General features: G+C 37.0%; 1 protein-coding gene and 1 long non-coding RNA gene across 3 annotated transcripts; both read left to right on the plus strand.

Moving 5' to 3' along the window:
- Nucleotides 1–741: 741 nt before the first annotated feature.
- On the plus strand, nt 742–1103 carry LOC132123486 (uncharacterized). Its single transcript, XR_009426520.1, has 2 exons — nt 742–937; nt 1057–1103. It is a non-coding gene; the product is annotated as an uncharacterized LOC132123486 (long non-coding RNA).
- A 10303-nt stretch (nt 1104–11406) lies between these two features.
- Nucleotides 11407–13611, plus strand: LOC132123129 (P2Y purinoceptor 12-like). 2 transcript variants are annotated; one of them, XM_059533673.1, is made up of 2 exons: nt 11407–11654; nt 12374–13611. In XM_059533673.1, exon 2 carries the CDS (start codon nt 12411–12413, stop codon nt 13476–13478), a length of 1068 nt encoding a protein of 355 aa, XP_059389656.1. In that variant the 5' UTR covers nt 11407–11654; nt 12374–12410; the 3' UTR covers nt 13479–13611. The 2 variants fall into 2 exon arrangements, with proteins under 2 accessions (XP_059389656.1, XP_059389655.1); XM_059533672.1 differs by having other exon boundaries at nt 12398–13611.
- The last annotated feature ends 2219 nt before the right edge of the window (nt 13612–15830 follow it).

The following is a 15830-nucleotide window of genomic DNA, read 5'->3' on the forward strand; positions in this document are numbered from 1 at the left end:
CAATCCAGCAAACAACTCGACAGCTCTTCTCTAAGGACATTCCTGTATGAGGTAATGGCAGTCATCAATAGCAGGCCATTGACTACTGACCAACTGTGTGATCCATCAAACCCAGAACCTTTAACGCCAAACCACATACTGACCATGAAGTCAACAATCATCTCCCCACCTCCAGGAAGGTTTGTAAAGGAAGATCTTTATCTCCGTAAGAGGTGGCGTCGTGTTCAACTCCTCGCCAACACCTTCTGGACAAGGTGGAAAAAAGAGTATTTGTTAAACCTTCAAGGTAGACAGAAGTGGACCAAGGAGCATAGAAATGCTAAGGTTGATGATATTGTTCTCCTGAAAGACGAGATAACTCCACGCAGCCAGTGGAAATTGGCGAAGATCGCTGAAGTCTACCCTGGAAAGGATGGAATAGTGAGGAAGGTGAAATTGTTAATGAGTGATCAAAACCTGGACGAAGAAGGAAAACGTACCTCCAAACCCGTTCATCTGGAAAGGCCCATTCAGAAGACAGTCGTTCTGATGGAGGCAGAAGAAGATTCTCAACCTCGCTCTGCCTAAAATATAGTTCATATTCTTTAATTCATAAGCTATTCATTAGTCGTAGTTGATAATTTGTTCTTTAAAAATCACAAGTGATTGGTGGGAGTGTAACAGTATTAGCAATTAATGTCCCATTGAGCTGTGTCCCGGCGTGCTTTTTTTGCGCCATCTACTGGTAGATTATAGCGGGTACAATTGTTTATGTTTGGGTTTCTGCCGAGCCCATTTTGCTGAGACACATGCTATCTGCAGGCTGTAGCTGCCGGTTAGCTCCACTAAGAATGAAAGAAACGTGAAAATTTGAGATAAAATTAAGAAATAAGAGAGAAAGAAGATAGAGAAGAAGATAAAGGATTATTTAGCCCCCTCTGGGATGTCAGCTCACGAGGTTTGTGTTCTTTAAATGTTTTTTCTGTGATTAATGTCTTATCAACGAAGCTGTAACATTGGATAAGAACAAGCTCTGATATCTTGTTTTTTCTTTATGTTGTTTTCTTTTGTGAGCAGTTCTCACGGGTTGTCAAGACCAGAATAAACCCTGTTTTATGACTCTACATCGTGCGTTCGTTGATCCTTGAGGGTGCTACAATAATCATAAAGAATGTATGATTTCTTCATTTGAACCCGTGAATTGGTCTAGGTCACCACCAGCAGATGGCATCAGGCCACACACACAAATAAATATATTCAATATTTAAGTTTTAGGTCTTAATTGCTGATGATGATACATTTCTAAGTAATCTGACTTACAATTGTCAACTGGTGGATGATAAACAGGTGAAATTCAAATGAGCGATCTGAGACATATCTGAAGACTATTATATCACAGATTCTTACAAAACTATGCCATACGAACCATTGCTATAGCAATGCCCTAGCATCATGAAGGCTCCTTTGGCATGGGACGATTAAATAAGTATGATTCATATTTTCTTAAGAAAATGTAAAAATGTAGTCTATTCCTTAATACATTTGTAACTGATTTTAATCATATATCATCTGTTACTAGATTTTGATAATGCTACTTGGAATGTACTGCTATTAAAGTTCAATTTTATTTATATAGCACATTTAAAAACAATCATGAAACAAGATATCACAAGATATAAACAAAGAAACAGAAAAACAACAACAACAAAAAAAACTTTATGTAACTTTTGTAACTTTTATACAGACAATATTACACAAAGTGCAAAATAAAAAATAACAAACAGGTCAAGATATTAGAATTGAAAGCCAAAGCACAGTAATGCGTCTTAAGCAAGGACTTGAAAGTTTAAATAGTCTGAACTTTTCTTACATAAATTGGTAGACTATTTCAGATATTAGGAGCAGCCACTGCAATTGCTCAGTCACCTTTGTTTTTTAGCCTAGATCTGGGCACATCGAGGAGCATCTGGTCAGAAGACCTCAGTACTTTGAAGGGTGTGTGGACATGTAAAAGCTCCGTCAAATATGAAGGTGCCAACCCACTCAAGATTTTAAAAACAATTAATGCAATTTTAAATTTAATTCTAAACCAAACAGGAAGCCAGTGAAGTGAGGCCAATACCGGTGTTATATGTTCATGTTTTTTGGTACCTTGAGAACGGCTGCTGCGTTCTGCACTAACTGTAGCCGTCGGAGTGATGACTGATCCAAACCAGCATACAAAGAGTTACAGTAATCTAATCACGACCTAATTAAAGCATGTATGACTCTTTCAAAGTCTTTGCGTAGCATGTATTGCTTGACCTTAGGCAGAAGTCTCAAGTGGAAGAAGCTAGTTTTAACAACTGAACTAATTTGTTTGTCAAATTTAAAAGCACTGTCAAAAATTACATCCAGATTCCTGGTAAAAGGTCGAATATGGGAACATAGAATACCAAGAGCATCTGCACAATCACTTAAATGTCCCGCATGACCAAACACAACAATTTCAGTCTTTTTATCATTGAGACAGAGAAAATTCTAATCCAACCAAATTTTGAGATCACTCAAGCAGTCTAACAAAGGTTGGATGTTGTTTTTCTCGTTGTTTTTACAGGCAAATAGATTTGTACATCATCTGCAAAACAGTGGAAGGAAATGTTATGTTTTTTAAAAATGGACCCTAAGGGCAGCATGTACAGGGAAAAGAGCATGGGTCCCAGAAAGGAACCTTGGGGAACCCCACAAGAAAGAGGTGCAGCAGATGAAGAGCAATTCCCAAGGTGGACAGTAAAACTCCTATCTGTCAAATATGATTTACGGCCGTACCCGTAACGCCAACAATTTGTTCGAGTCGGGATAAGAGGATAGAGTGGTTGACAGTGTCGAAGAATAGCCTGTGGTCACAGTATGTGTTTAGGTCAAGTTGTCATTAGACAGATGTTAACCACTGCATCTACACATGTCAGGATACTTACAAATCTTGACTAGATGTTCTTTGTACTGGACATTTGACCACTGAAGAATCTCTAACAAGGAGTCACTAGGGTCACAGGGTGTATTTGGTGGTGGTGATATATGAAAGGCTCGCTTTTGTGTATCAGTATCAAAACATTTTGTGCAACCATACACTTATATAATAGCTAATTATAATTTTTCATTTTTGATCTCTTAAACCGTCACTTACTTATCTTTAATTAGTAGTAAATTAGCATCTTTAACACATCTTGCATTCAATGATTTTCCTCCATGACAGTGACCATATGAACCCATATTCTGGGAATCACCCACATTTTCAGCGTTTGTCTCTCAGAAATCTCCCAAATTTTGTTTTACTGTACATCCAAAACTGTGCACAGTGAAATGATACCTAATGTGCCAAAAAAAAAAACCAAACAGATAGAGGACGTCAATCACTAGCAGTTTTTGTCTTCCGCTACTAATACCTTTCAAATGCTAGTTCTGTCTCTGAAAAATAGGCCAGCTTAAACAACCAAAAAAGTGTCATCATCTTCAAAACTTAAAATGAAATTACTGATGCATTCAACCTCCTGGCCTCAAACAAATCTAATCACACACACAAATGATGATTCATGATGCAAGTCAGAAAGAGAAGAGAGAAAGAGTATAAAGAGAGTTCACTCCAAAAAAATAAAAGACAGTTTTGGGGAAGCTATTGTCACAGATACTGTGCTCTCAGGACACAAGGGCATGTGACAGCTGTTATGTAAATCAATATTGTCCAAATTAAAAGTTGCTCAGCCCTGTTAAAAGAGTTGATTTGGAATTACCACAGAAACCTACATTTAGACAAAAAAACTATGACTAGCTGCAGTTAAATCTTTCTAATGCAATTAAATATCTCTTCTATCAAGAGTTGTGTGGGATTGAGTTGCACAATTGAGTTGCATTTTGGGAGATGGAGCTGACAGAAGTGTACATACGAGTAGGCTTGGACAACATGACATTATAGTGCTATTTACTTTTTTTTCTTTTTCTTTTGCCAAACGGATTGTATTGGTTTTGTATTTTGTTTAAGAGTAACACTATTTATTTTAAGAGTACACATTATTTTGATAGTCCATTAAAAAAGTTCCATCACAGCTTTGACACTGGCCAATAGGAGCACAGAACTGCTTGTCATAGAACTGCCACTGTTAAATAAACCAGTTAATATATAACATAATTGACACAGAATGGAGGTATGCATTGTAAAGGACAGCGGTAAATGATCTGAATTTCTTGTGCTGTCACTGTGATAGACACAACTGTACCTCAGTATGTATGTATGATGGATTTCAGCCAAAATAAGATTTTGTGTGTTAGTTATAAACATGTATTTCGACACCTACCTCAGCTTACCTTCTGCAATTATTACTGAAGAAGAATTTCTGTCCAACATTTCAGACTGTGTTGAGCAATGAGAAGTGTCTATGGAAAAATAAACCTGTTCATATAGTGCGAGCTGCCAACATTTTTAGAGAAGTAGTTATCCAACATTGAACAAACACAGACTTGCCTACTCATACAGGATTCTGTGTGCCTTTACTAGTCTGATCGTGTGCCAGAGAAAATCTGCTCTTAAAGGCCATGTTACGAGACACTGAGGATGGATTGACCATTAACTGACTGTCTTTTTGTCAATTCAATGCAACATTTCCATGCATTGTTTGTATGGTCTATCTAGATTTCATAGCTCAGCATTGTCTATTTAAAGAAAGATTAAATGTCCTCCTCCAGCGCTGTGGAATGAGACAAATCTTTCCTTTACTATTCTGTACAAACTTCCAGCATTTCAGCAGTTTGTCTGCCAGGAGCAGACTATAAAAGACACAAAGCTGTTGAAATTGTTAAATTCTCATTTTAGGACAATGGGAGAAAAAGGCTAAATTTCAGTAAGGCTTATTGAGTTTGTTTATGGACAGTGACATTAATATGAACTCTTAACTGCACTGTTAAAATTTAGTGTGAAATTACAGTATATTCAAGGGTTATTCATTGCATTAATTTCACTGTGGGAATTTTCTTGTCTCTAACTGCACTCTCAGAAATGTCTTGTGAACAACAGCATCATGCTGTGTTTCTACAGTGCAGATGTGTTCTGAAGGCTCCCTTTTTTACTTCTTGTTGGTTTTATTTGTGCTACTGAACTTGTTTTTGGTTTTTTGTAATGTTGTTGTGATCAGGTAATGCGTTTCCGTTTCGAATGAATGGAAGGCGGGGCAATTAGAAACAATGTGCATTACTATTGGGACACATCACTTCTGATTATCCCAGGGGTTGTTCATTTCACTACCCATTGGTTATTGCTGTTTACAGCGTTACTCTTGTGGTGTGTGGTTCTGTAAAGGTGATTCTCTCTGGTAAGTCTTATTTTTAAGCTAAGTGCTTCAGACAGTAGGTTCTCTCTATCCATTTGTGTGCTGGTGGTGGGTTGAAAACTGTGTGTGTTGTTGCAGTATGGGTGTTACGTTCTCACTTTCTAGTCTAGGGGCAGGAAAGAAGAGTATCAAAACGTTGCTGGGACAGAGTGAGATAACTCCTGTCTCCAGGTCCCAGGACAAGGACAAATCACCATGCAATTTAGAGTTTTGTTTTGTGCTTTTGATATCATTATTGATGAGTGATGGTGTGAATTCCCTTTTTTGGTATAAAAGATATAATGGAAAGAGTAAAGGCCATGGCATTATATTATGCGTCACTTATTTTTATTAAATTTACTTATTAAACGGATGGTTCTCTTTCCACTTAAGTTTTAGCATGTTTTAGCTTACCTCAAGGGCATCCAAGATGTAGGTGTCTTTGTTTCCTCAATATTTCCCATTTTGATATTTTTAGGTCAAACCGTTCTTGTCTGTGACTCACATAATGGATGTCTATGGTCACCACCTCAAAGAGCATGCACATAGGAGTCAAAATTAAACAATTCCCCATCGTAAGTAAACGTTGGTGACCTAAGACACGAAATGAGCGGTTTGTGTAAGAAAACAAACAGTATTTATATCGTTTTTACCTCTTGTACACAACCACGTCCAACTGATCTGAGTTCGCGAGTGCTTCCTGATGTGATGTGCGCGCTCTGGCTTTAGTCTGCGCAAGCGCGTAAAGCGCCAGAAGTTATCTCTCGCGCATGCACATCACTCATTGTTTACACTTACTGCCTATGGTTGACACAGATTTTGCAAGTATTACCTTTCACTGTGAAGATCTAAACATATTTAGACGTACAGGAAACCGCAATGGAAGACAATTTCAATATATCAACAGACAACATTGAATTTTTTTCACAACCATATTTATTTGAACCAGAATACACAGATCAAGTACTCAGGAGCGATCCGCTGCAGCAGCACGTCTTCAAGCCTCAGACACAGAGATCTCTTCAAAATTGGTTGTGTTTTAGTAGCAAGTGTTGTGAGATGCCAACAGAAGTGGAGAGCATATGTTGTCACGAATGGAACAACTACAAGACGACGACGAGGAGATTGACAGTATCACATCACACGCCTGCCTGACTGAAGATCCTGAGTTTTCTCCGCTGTTGAGACCCAGCGTTTTGCACGTTGTGTTTTGTTTGCCACGTTGCCATCAAAAACAATATAAATACTATTCGTTTTCTTACACAAACCGCTCGTTTCGTGTCTTAGGTCATCAATGTGTACTTACGATGGGTAATTGTTTAATTTGGACTCTCTGTGCATGCTCTTTGAGGTGGTGACCATAGACCTCCATTATAGTCACAGACAAGAACGGTTTGACCTAAAAATATCAAAATGGAAACTACTCCGGAAACAAAGAAACCTACATCTTGGATGTCCTTGAGGTAAGCTAAAACATATCAAAATTTAATTTGAAAGTGAACTATCCCTTTAATTTTGTATTGTGCTCATGGTTCTGGCCCATTTTAGTGCAACAAACTTGTGTGCCTTAATCTAGTTTCAATTGTTCTCTGTGTTATACATCAGAGTGGCATAGTCAGGTGTCATTAGAATATTTCATTGTAATATTTGAAAAAAAACTAGTGGTTTCTTCCTTGCTAATCTGACTACATTGGCTTATGTAGTGTGTTGTCTTTATATGTTGAGTGTTACCATGGTCGTGTTTTGGATGCTGATTATTGATATCACATCTTTCAAAGACGTTTCTTGGCAGTTGCTTCATTGTTGTGAAATATCTATTCTAAAACTGTTATGAATATGAAACAGGTTGTTAAAAAAATCTTCATATTCATGCTGATAACAGTTTTAGTCAAGAAATTAGCTTGTGTCATATTCTAGCTTGTCACCGTTTTGAAAAATGATTTAATTTGTCTTCTAACATGACTAGATCAGAAAAGTTCAAAGAGCCCAAACAAATACTAATCACTAATCACCATTATGGTGACTTCAATACAATTACAGCTGTAAATAACTACATTTCTCATGGTGGCAGTTAAAAATTACGTTATAATGTGAATTCATAAAACATAGTAAAAAAACGTCATTTGTAAGAAAAGATGTAGAATGCACCGCATGTTAGCTGTTAGTATGCTAACAAGAATTGACGCTTCTAACCATAGTTGAGACACAAAGGCCATTTATCAATATGCATTCTTAATCAATCTAGCATCTATGTGTTCTTGATCTACAACATCATTACCTGCTGAAGTTCAATTCAAAAACTCAAGAAAGCAAATGCAAAAAATGCATGTAAGAGCCTGGATGTGTTTTTGATATTGAGGATATATTGAACGCAGACTTGAGAAAATCAAACTGTTACGAATCTCAGAGCCGCTTTCAGTTCAACAAAGCTTATCTTTGGGTGCATCTCAAATGCACCCATATTCTACAAGGCTGCATATCTTGGCTGCTGCGTCTTCATCGTTGAATGTCGATTCACGAAAACAAACTCAATGAAAATGAGTTTGTACTGAGCTCATATGGGTTTAAGGATGCAGTCTTCCATTTGCAAATCACCCAGTTATCCCCACTTACATTAATTTGCCTCTTGCTCGCTAATGGTGATTGGAAGTCTGATTTGTTTCCACAAAAAGGTTATTTCAGATAGATAATTTTAATGAACCAGTTCAAAAATGATTCGAAGGTTATTTTAAGGTAGAATGGCTTCCACATTTTGAGCGTTGCACGACATGATCGATGGTCTTTATCTTATTTCCATCTTAACTTAAATGCTATTTTTTAACCTTTCTATCAGCCAATGACAATTCTGAGAAAAATAAAAAACAGAGAGCACAGTAGCTGAGAGCTCTTATGAGTGAAAAATAAGTGAAAAAAGTGTTATTGTTTATGTTTAGGTTATTATGTTTCAAAGTACAGTTTATTAATTTTGTGGAAAGCATACAGTTAAAGTAAACATCATTCAGCTGAGCTGTGCACATGTATTTTAGACACTTCACGTCTTGTTCCTTTCAAGGCTAAAAGAAATATATATAAATATATAAATATATATATATATATATATATATATATATATATATATATATATATATATATATATATATATATATATTTCTGCTAAATGCATAAATAAAATTTTTCGGAATCAGACTTAATTTCTAAAATTTTGTTTAAATTTGTGACCACAGCTGACGATGCTTTTGGGAAATGCATAGCGACTGCATAGCAACACACTAACCACCACTCAGAACACCTTAGCAATGCCTTGGCCACCACCCATAACACCCTGACACCGTGGCTGTAAATGCTGTACAGGCCACCCACAATTTGTTCTGAAAATGTAAAATCATACTTCTCTTGAGCATTTATTTCATTGGGGAAATCAAAACAGCTATATGTATACCGGCTGACTGAAATTATGCCAAAATTGAAGAGAAGCTACTATAAATGGACAGACATCCATCTACAACATCACCATTTTAATGCATGTGCTGATTGTGGATGATGATGTAAGTGTTAAGCAAGAAATACATACAGAAAACTTTATTTTCATTAACAAAATGGCAAAATTTTGAAAAGATTAAAAAATATCAATTTGAGTGATATTGTTTCATTATAGATTTGCAATACAGATATTTGATAGTAACATTGATTTAAATAGAAACTGCATACATTGAGATTGAAGAGAGTGTAAAATGCATGTGTGAACAATTAATCCTTGTGAAATAAATATGCAACCTTTTGTTGTAATTGTTTTCTATGCTTCTGCTCCACTGGAAAGTGCTTTTGATTATTTAATTTAAATGGTAAAAGCCTTCCACAAGATATTTTAAATAAAAATATGTTTGACCAGTACCATAGTAAGGGAATGCGTTATTTTAATAATTTGAGTTTCAGAATATAAATTTGGACAAATACAGAAAAATACATTATCCACATTTATTTATGCATTTATGAATGCATTCATTCATTCCCATAAACGTATAATTAATTAAAAAACTACATGGTTATATCCACTGCAAATCTGACACCTTTTGGCAAAGCTGTGTAACCTAAAGAACTTTTACAGTCTGAATGTGTACAAAGAATTATGGGTGACTAAAAATACGCCAAATGACAGCTTCAAAACAAAAGCTGCCTTCCAGGGATCCTTCAAAAGTTTGTCCACTTGATGACTTGGCAGCTGAGCTATACAGCCTTTTAGCCTTGTGTTTGAGAATCACCCAAAATGTGCAGTGAGAACAAACCATTTAATCAATATAACTGTCACCGCTGATGGTGACCAGACAATAAGGGAATATGTGGGTACAAATAATAAAGCAAGCACAAACGAGATGATTAAGCAAACGCAGCTGAAACACGTGTGTGATAATGACTGTGAACATGGTAACTAAAGAGTGGCAGGAAATTAAAACAAAGAACTAAAAGAGTAAAAGGTCCTTAACTAAACTCAACTGAACATATTGGTAACAATAACATGATTTCTATAACCCATAACGTGTAACAAGTTGATATTTAACATTTATTCGTACATTGTACTGCCAGATACGAATCGCTCGTTTTAACCGGTTCTTCTCAGTGAACCGGTTGAACCAGTTCACCAAATCGAACTGAATCGTTTGAAACGGTTCGCGTCTCCAATAAGCATTAATCCACAAATTACTTGAGCTGTTAACTTTTTTAATGTGGCTGACACTTCCTCTGAGTTCAAACAAACCAATATCCCGGAGTAATTCATTTACTCAAACAGTACACTGACTGAACTGCTGTGAAGAGAGAACTGAAGATGAACACTGAGCCGAGCCAGATAATGAACGAACACGCCACTGCTGGAGCGGTTCGAGACCCGAGGAGCTGATGATACTGCGCATGCGTGTAAATTATCAAGGGGACAAAATCAAAGAGTATACTCTTTGACAAAATGCATATCGAAGAATTGTATTAAACATCAGAAAGTGTGATAACTATATTTTATTTTCCTTTAAAAAAAAAAAAAAAAAAAAAAAGATGAATGTATCTAATCTGTTTATTTTGTTAAATTGTAGATTATAGGACAAATGGGTTTTCAGGGAAGTTGGACAATAATTAAGACTCTAAAGAATCTATTTTAATAGGAATAAGGGGTGATTTATGAAATACCTGTATTGTATTTATAGTTAACTATGACACATTCACAAATTGAGTTTGTAGTATATAGAAGATTATGAGTAGAGCAGCTGATGATACTGAGCTGCAGCACGTGCCGGTTAGAGCGGTTCACATTCTCGAGTCAAGAACCGGTTGCGTCGGTTTTCAGATCATCAGTACACTGAACCGAAAACCGTTTCCTTCGGAGCTGAGGATACTGCGCATGCGTGATTCAGCGTGAAGCCGACTGACTCACAGCGTGCGTGTCTGAACCGAACTGATTATGAGCACGGGTAAACCGAGGGCTTGAATGAAGGGGCATTCTGGCGAAACGTAAGTTTATTTAATAACAAATAAATCGCAATGGATTATGTCATGGTTTCTGCGCTGATGACACCTAATTTATTTACTTTATATCTTCAAGACTTAAATCCTCGTATGCACATTATTGCTGTTACTGTATTTGGGTGCGTTGTTGCAAAACTTAATTTTAAATTGTTCATAAATTATGAGGTTTTTAACTGACTAAAGTTATGATTACTGACTCTATATATCTGAATATTTGACAGACTTGACGCCATTACGTCGAGCGAAAAAGAACCGTTTTTTTCAACAGGTTTATTGAATCGAACTGTCCTAAAGAACGGGTTCGCGGAAAAGAACCGGACTTCCCATCACTACTGCCAGAGGATGATAAGGTTTTTTCTTTCACTACCTAAACATTTTTGTTGTTGCTGTTGTTGTTTTGCCACGGGGTGCTTTGAGACATTAAGGCAGAATATTCTGTAAAGATACTTTGAAACAACATGGATTGAAGCACTACATTTTTTTTGAATATGTATTTAAAAATGCTATTTAAATTCATAATTAAATTCAAATGTCAAATGTGATTCCCCGTTGTTGTTTTTTTTCAGTGGTTTTTAAGTCACCAACTTTGGCTCTGTCAGCACAACAGATGGTGACCCAAAGCACAGTTGATGTAACAGCAGCTTTCAGACCGTTGGAAACTTCTCCTTGTGTCTGCATGGCATAGCAGGAAACAAAAAGCAGAAGGGGGGGATGAAAGATTCGTTTCCTTTCAGAAAGGCCCTAATATCAAACTTGTGTCCAAAAACCAAGAAGTGACTCAAGACCTATTTCAAGCATCACATTTGATCCTTGCATCTTGTTGAGGTAGGTTTTACATTTCCATATTACAATGACACTTTACTCAAGTGACTTTCCAAACAGTTTTGATTATTAATGTGTTTTAAGATTAATACATTCATTAATTGACCTCTTTTACTCTCCACTTTTCTAGATGGTATTTTAAATGGAAATGTATCTTCAGTCGAATTACTGGTGGAATGTTATTTACTGGTTACTTGTTATATATTTCAGTTAATCCCAATATTGTAATATTGTAAACATTAAATAAATAGTAGTATTAAGATTACATTTTAATGGGAGTGTAAAGTCTTTAAGAAAGTAATATTCTTCTAAAATCACTTCAAATGGCTTAATATTCCTAAACAATGACCTCTAACATTTCCTTTATCATAAACACTATCTACTGGAGAACACTGTAACCCAAGGGAAGAGGCTGTTAAGCTTTCTCTCTCAAATCGAAAACTTTCAAATACATAGCTTATGTTTCACAATAGTAGTTGGTCTTGTTTTTTTCTTTTTTTTGTTCTTCATAAATCACAAAGGAATGGCAGCAGCTTGACATTTCCTCCAAACTGACGTTGTCAGCTTGCTTTAGACGTAATACGCTGTGATTTTGAGCACACAGTTTTATGCACTGGCTTCTAATAACATATTCAACAATAAATCCTTGTATTATGCACTAAGAATATGAATCAAGGAGAATGTGAAAAACTGTGCCTGAAGTTCTTCTATTCTATTCATAGCCAATGTGTAGTTTTATGTGACAGAAATTACACATCCATGGAGTTTACAACAGCGCTGGCATTCACCACGGACACTGACTCCAACCAGACCTTCAGGAATGAGTCGTCGGAGGCCTGTTCACGTGACAGTGCTCTGAAGACAATCGTGTTCCCTCTTCTCTACACCATCCTCTTCATCCTGGGCTTGTCACTGAATGGCCTGGCAGCATGGGTGTTCCTCCGAATCCCCAGTAAATCTCACTTCATCATCTATCTGAAGAACATCGTGGTGGCCGACATTATCATGACCCTCACCTTCCCCTTCAAGATCCTCGCCGATGCGAACTTAGCATCTGTCGGTGAGCGTGTGTTCGTCTGTCGAGTGTCATCTGTGCTCTTCTACCTCACCATGTACATCAGCATCCTCTTCTTCGGCTTGATCAGCATCGATCGCTGCAGAAAGACCATGTGGCCCTTTGTGGGCACCAACCCTAGACGCCTGCTGTACAGAAAGCTCCTCTCAGGCTTCATATGGACATCACTGTTGGCTCTTTCACTGCCCAATGTAATCCTGACGAGCCGGCCCAGCACTTCAAGCCACTTTAAATGCAGTGACCTCAAGACAGAGATGGGCCTGAAGTGGCACGAGCTGGTCAACCACGTGTGCCAGGTGATCTTTTGGGGAAACCTTGTGACAGTAATAGTATGCTACACACTCATCTCGAAAGAGCTCTACAAGTCTTACGCCCGCACACGAGCTCAACACCAGGGAAGGCCAGGGACGAACGCCCCTCAGAACATTCAAGCCAACGTGTTCCTGGTGTTGGCGGTCTTCTTTGTGTGCTTCGTTCCCTTCCACTTCTCCCGAGTGCCCTACACCATCAGCCAGACCCGGGAAAGCATGTTCGATTGCCAGCACAAGCTGCTTTTCTTCCAGCTGAAGGAGAGCACGCTGTGGCTTTCCTCCCTTAACTCTGTGCTGGATCCTCTCATCTACTTCTTCCTCTGTAAGTCTTTCAGGAGCTCTCTGTTTAACACCCTGCGTCTGTCTCCGGGCCGCTGCAGGGCGCTCAGGGAGCTCGGGACAGACTCGGCCAGCACTCCTCAGGGCAACACACTGATATAATGGATAGACAGTGCTGTTGGGAACTCTCTCGTCCACTTGAACATGCTACACTAATAATCTAACTGACATTAATATTATTATTGTTTTAACATATTTTCATGCTGCAACGGCTACATGGGTGAGTCACTTCTATCCTTGACTGGCTCATAACGCATAACTCATACCTCAGAGTCTAACAGTTTATTTTGATATTGCATTAAGACACTTTGTCAACTAGCAGTCAAGCTGCAAGGCCCAGATTTACTGTAACCAGGATTTCAGAGAATAAAGTAAAATAGTAAAAGAGCTAGAATTTATTGTAATGCATTTGAACTGTTTGCCAATAATGTTTTTATTTTAAAAGATGTGCACTTGTAGACATAATCATATGCCGAAAACAGCAACGCTTCTTGTGTCGTCACATTAAAACAAATAACATGGATAATACATTTTTCCAAATATTTTCCAATTAAAAATAAAAATGGCAGCTTTTAACCAAAGAAAATAAAAAAGTGCAGCAAACGACACAGTGTAAGATGTCTAGTCTGTTTTCATCGTTTTTAGTTGCGGTGTTCATTAGTTCCCTTCCTCAGTCGTTTTAATACACCTTCTCCATCTCTGTCCTTCATGTCTAAAGTGTTTGATTTAGTCTGTGATATAACCCCCCCCCCCCTAATCTAATGTAATGTATATAACCTCTTGTTTTTGTTTCCTAAGTGTCATGGGTATGTCCCCGGTTAGTTCCTGTTTGTCCTTATTGAAGAACCATCATGACACAAATGTACAGCTTGTAAGAAATAAAAAAGCTACAATTTTAGACAATATGTGTGTGCATGTACTGCATGAGTAAACATATATTCATTATATTCACACACATATCTTATCACATGTACGTCTATGTTATAAAGTGTATTACTGAATATAAAATTACATTGGGATATATATTAATAAATGATTTGTCACATATTTTTCAAACCATGAAAAGCAGCAAATACTTATGTATTATTCAATATATTGTCACATAATGACATATATTATTCTATATATTTTCAATATATTGTTAAATCAATTAATTTATTGATCAGTGATATAAGAAGGAAATATTCCACATTCCACAGAATGACAAAAAATATTTAAGTTAATTAATTAGTAATATGATCTAACTCTATAAAGTAAATTTAAATTAAAAATAAAGATCTGAAATCATGTCTTTTTTGCCCCTAAATAATTACTGTTTTTGTTGAAGTTTTTCTTGAAACTTCTGGAATCTCTGAATGAATTGTGCCGCCTTAGAATATTGTAGACCTTTGAGTTAAAATGTTTGAGATCCACTGATATAAATGAGCCAAATCATCTTTATTTCTGAAGCAGTTTGATTGATTTGAAGCAGCTTCACAGAGAGAAACAGAATTATGGACACAGTTCAGATTCTGCTGTAAAAGTCAACCGTGAGATTATTTAGCTCAGGTTAGTTCAGTGATGAATCAGCTAGATCAGTATGAGTGGGAAATTCATCTGTTCTGAAACAAGTTCAATTCAGCTATAACCAGTTTTACAGAAGTCAGTCATTTCGTTATTCAGCTTCGGTTCCTAATCAATAGAATGTCTAAATATAGTGAAGGTCGATCACAAACATTAAAATAATAACTCATAAGGTTATAACCCAGATAGCAACATTGTGTCGGCCCAGATCCGGCCCACATCTGGCACCCGTGGAAAGATGATCTGGCCCACATGTAGCGTGGAATGATGGCGCTTGGGCGGACCGCTCCTGTTTGCCAGAACTGAGCCACAAGCAGGCCATAGCAATGCCACATGTCAGCCAAGAGTCAAGAAATTAACCAGAACTGGACCGTATCTGAGCCACAAAATCTGTTTATATATTAAATATGAATTTCAGCCTTAATAAGCCTGTTAACAAGCAGAATCACTGAAGTAAAGAAAATAACAGAGAAAGAGATAAGCAGAAACACAAGAACTACAACTTACTTCAGCCACAACCTTAGATGAAATCAATTGAAGATAAAAGAAGACATTAAATCTCTGGAGATCTCACCAGAGGAGGATTAAACAACTCCACAAACTGCATTAACAGCTTCACTTATTACTAACCAGACTGACTTTATTTCTGTTGGACATCTACAAAAGTTTTTATTGAGAATTAAGAAAGGTTTAATTCTAATGTGTGTCACCATAACAGTGATTAGCGTTTCCATTAGTTGGGCTCTTAACTCTTATTTTATCTTTAGTCTTTTTTAGCTGCTGTGATGGTGTGTTTGTTAAACGCATTTGCGGCGTCAAAGAAAGCTAAAGAGAATTGAGGTCAGGTGATGGTGGTTATCTGTTGATGATTTTATAATCCTCATGAAACAG

This window comes from Carassius carassius, chromosome 41 (genome assembly GCF_963082965.1).
Source record: "Carassius carassius chromosome 41, fCarCar2.1, whole genome shotgun sequence".
NCBI classification, from domain to species: Eukaryota; Metazoa; Chordata; class Actinopteri; order Cypriniformes; family Cyprinidae; genus Carassius; species Carassius carassius.

What these genes read in the sequence shown, in the direction of transcription:
- LOC132123129 (XM_059533673.1), top strand. Translation starts at nt 12,411, where the DNA reads ATGGAGTTTACAACAGCGCTGGCATTCACCACGGACACTGACTCCAAC.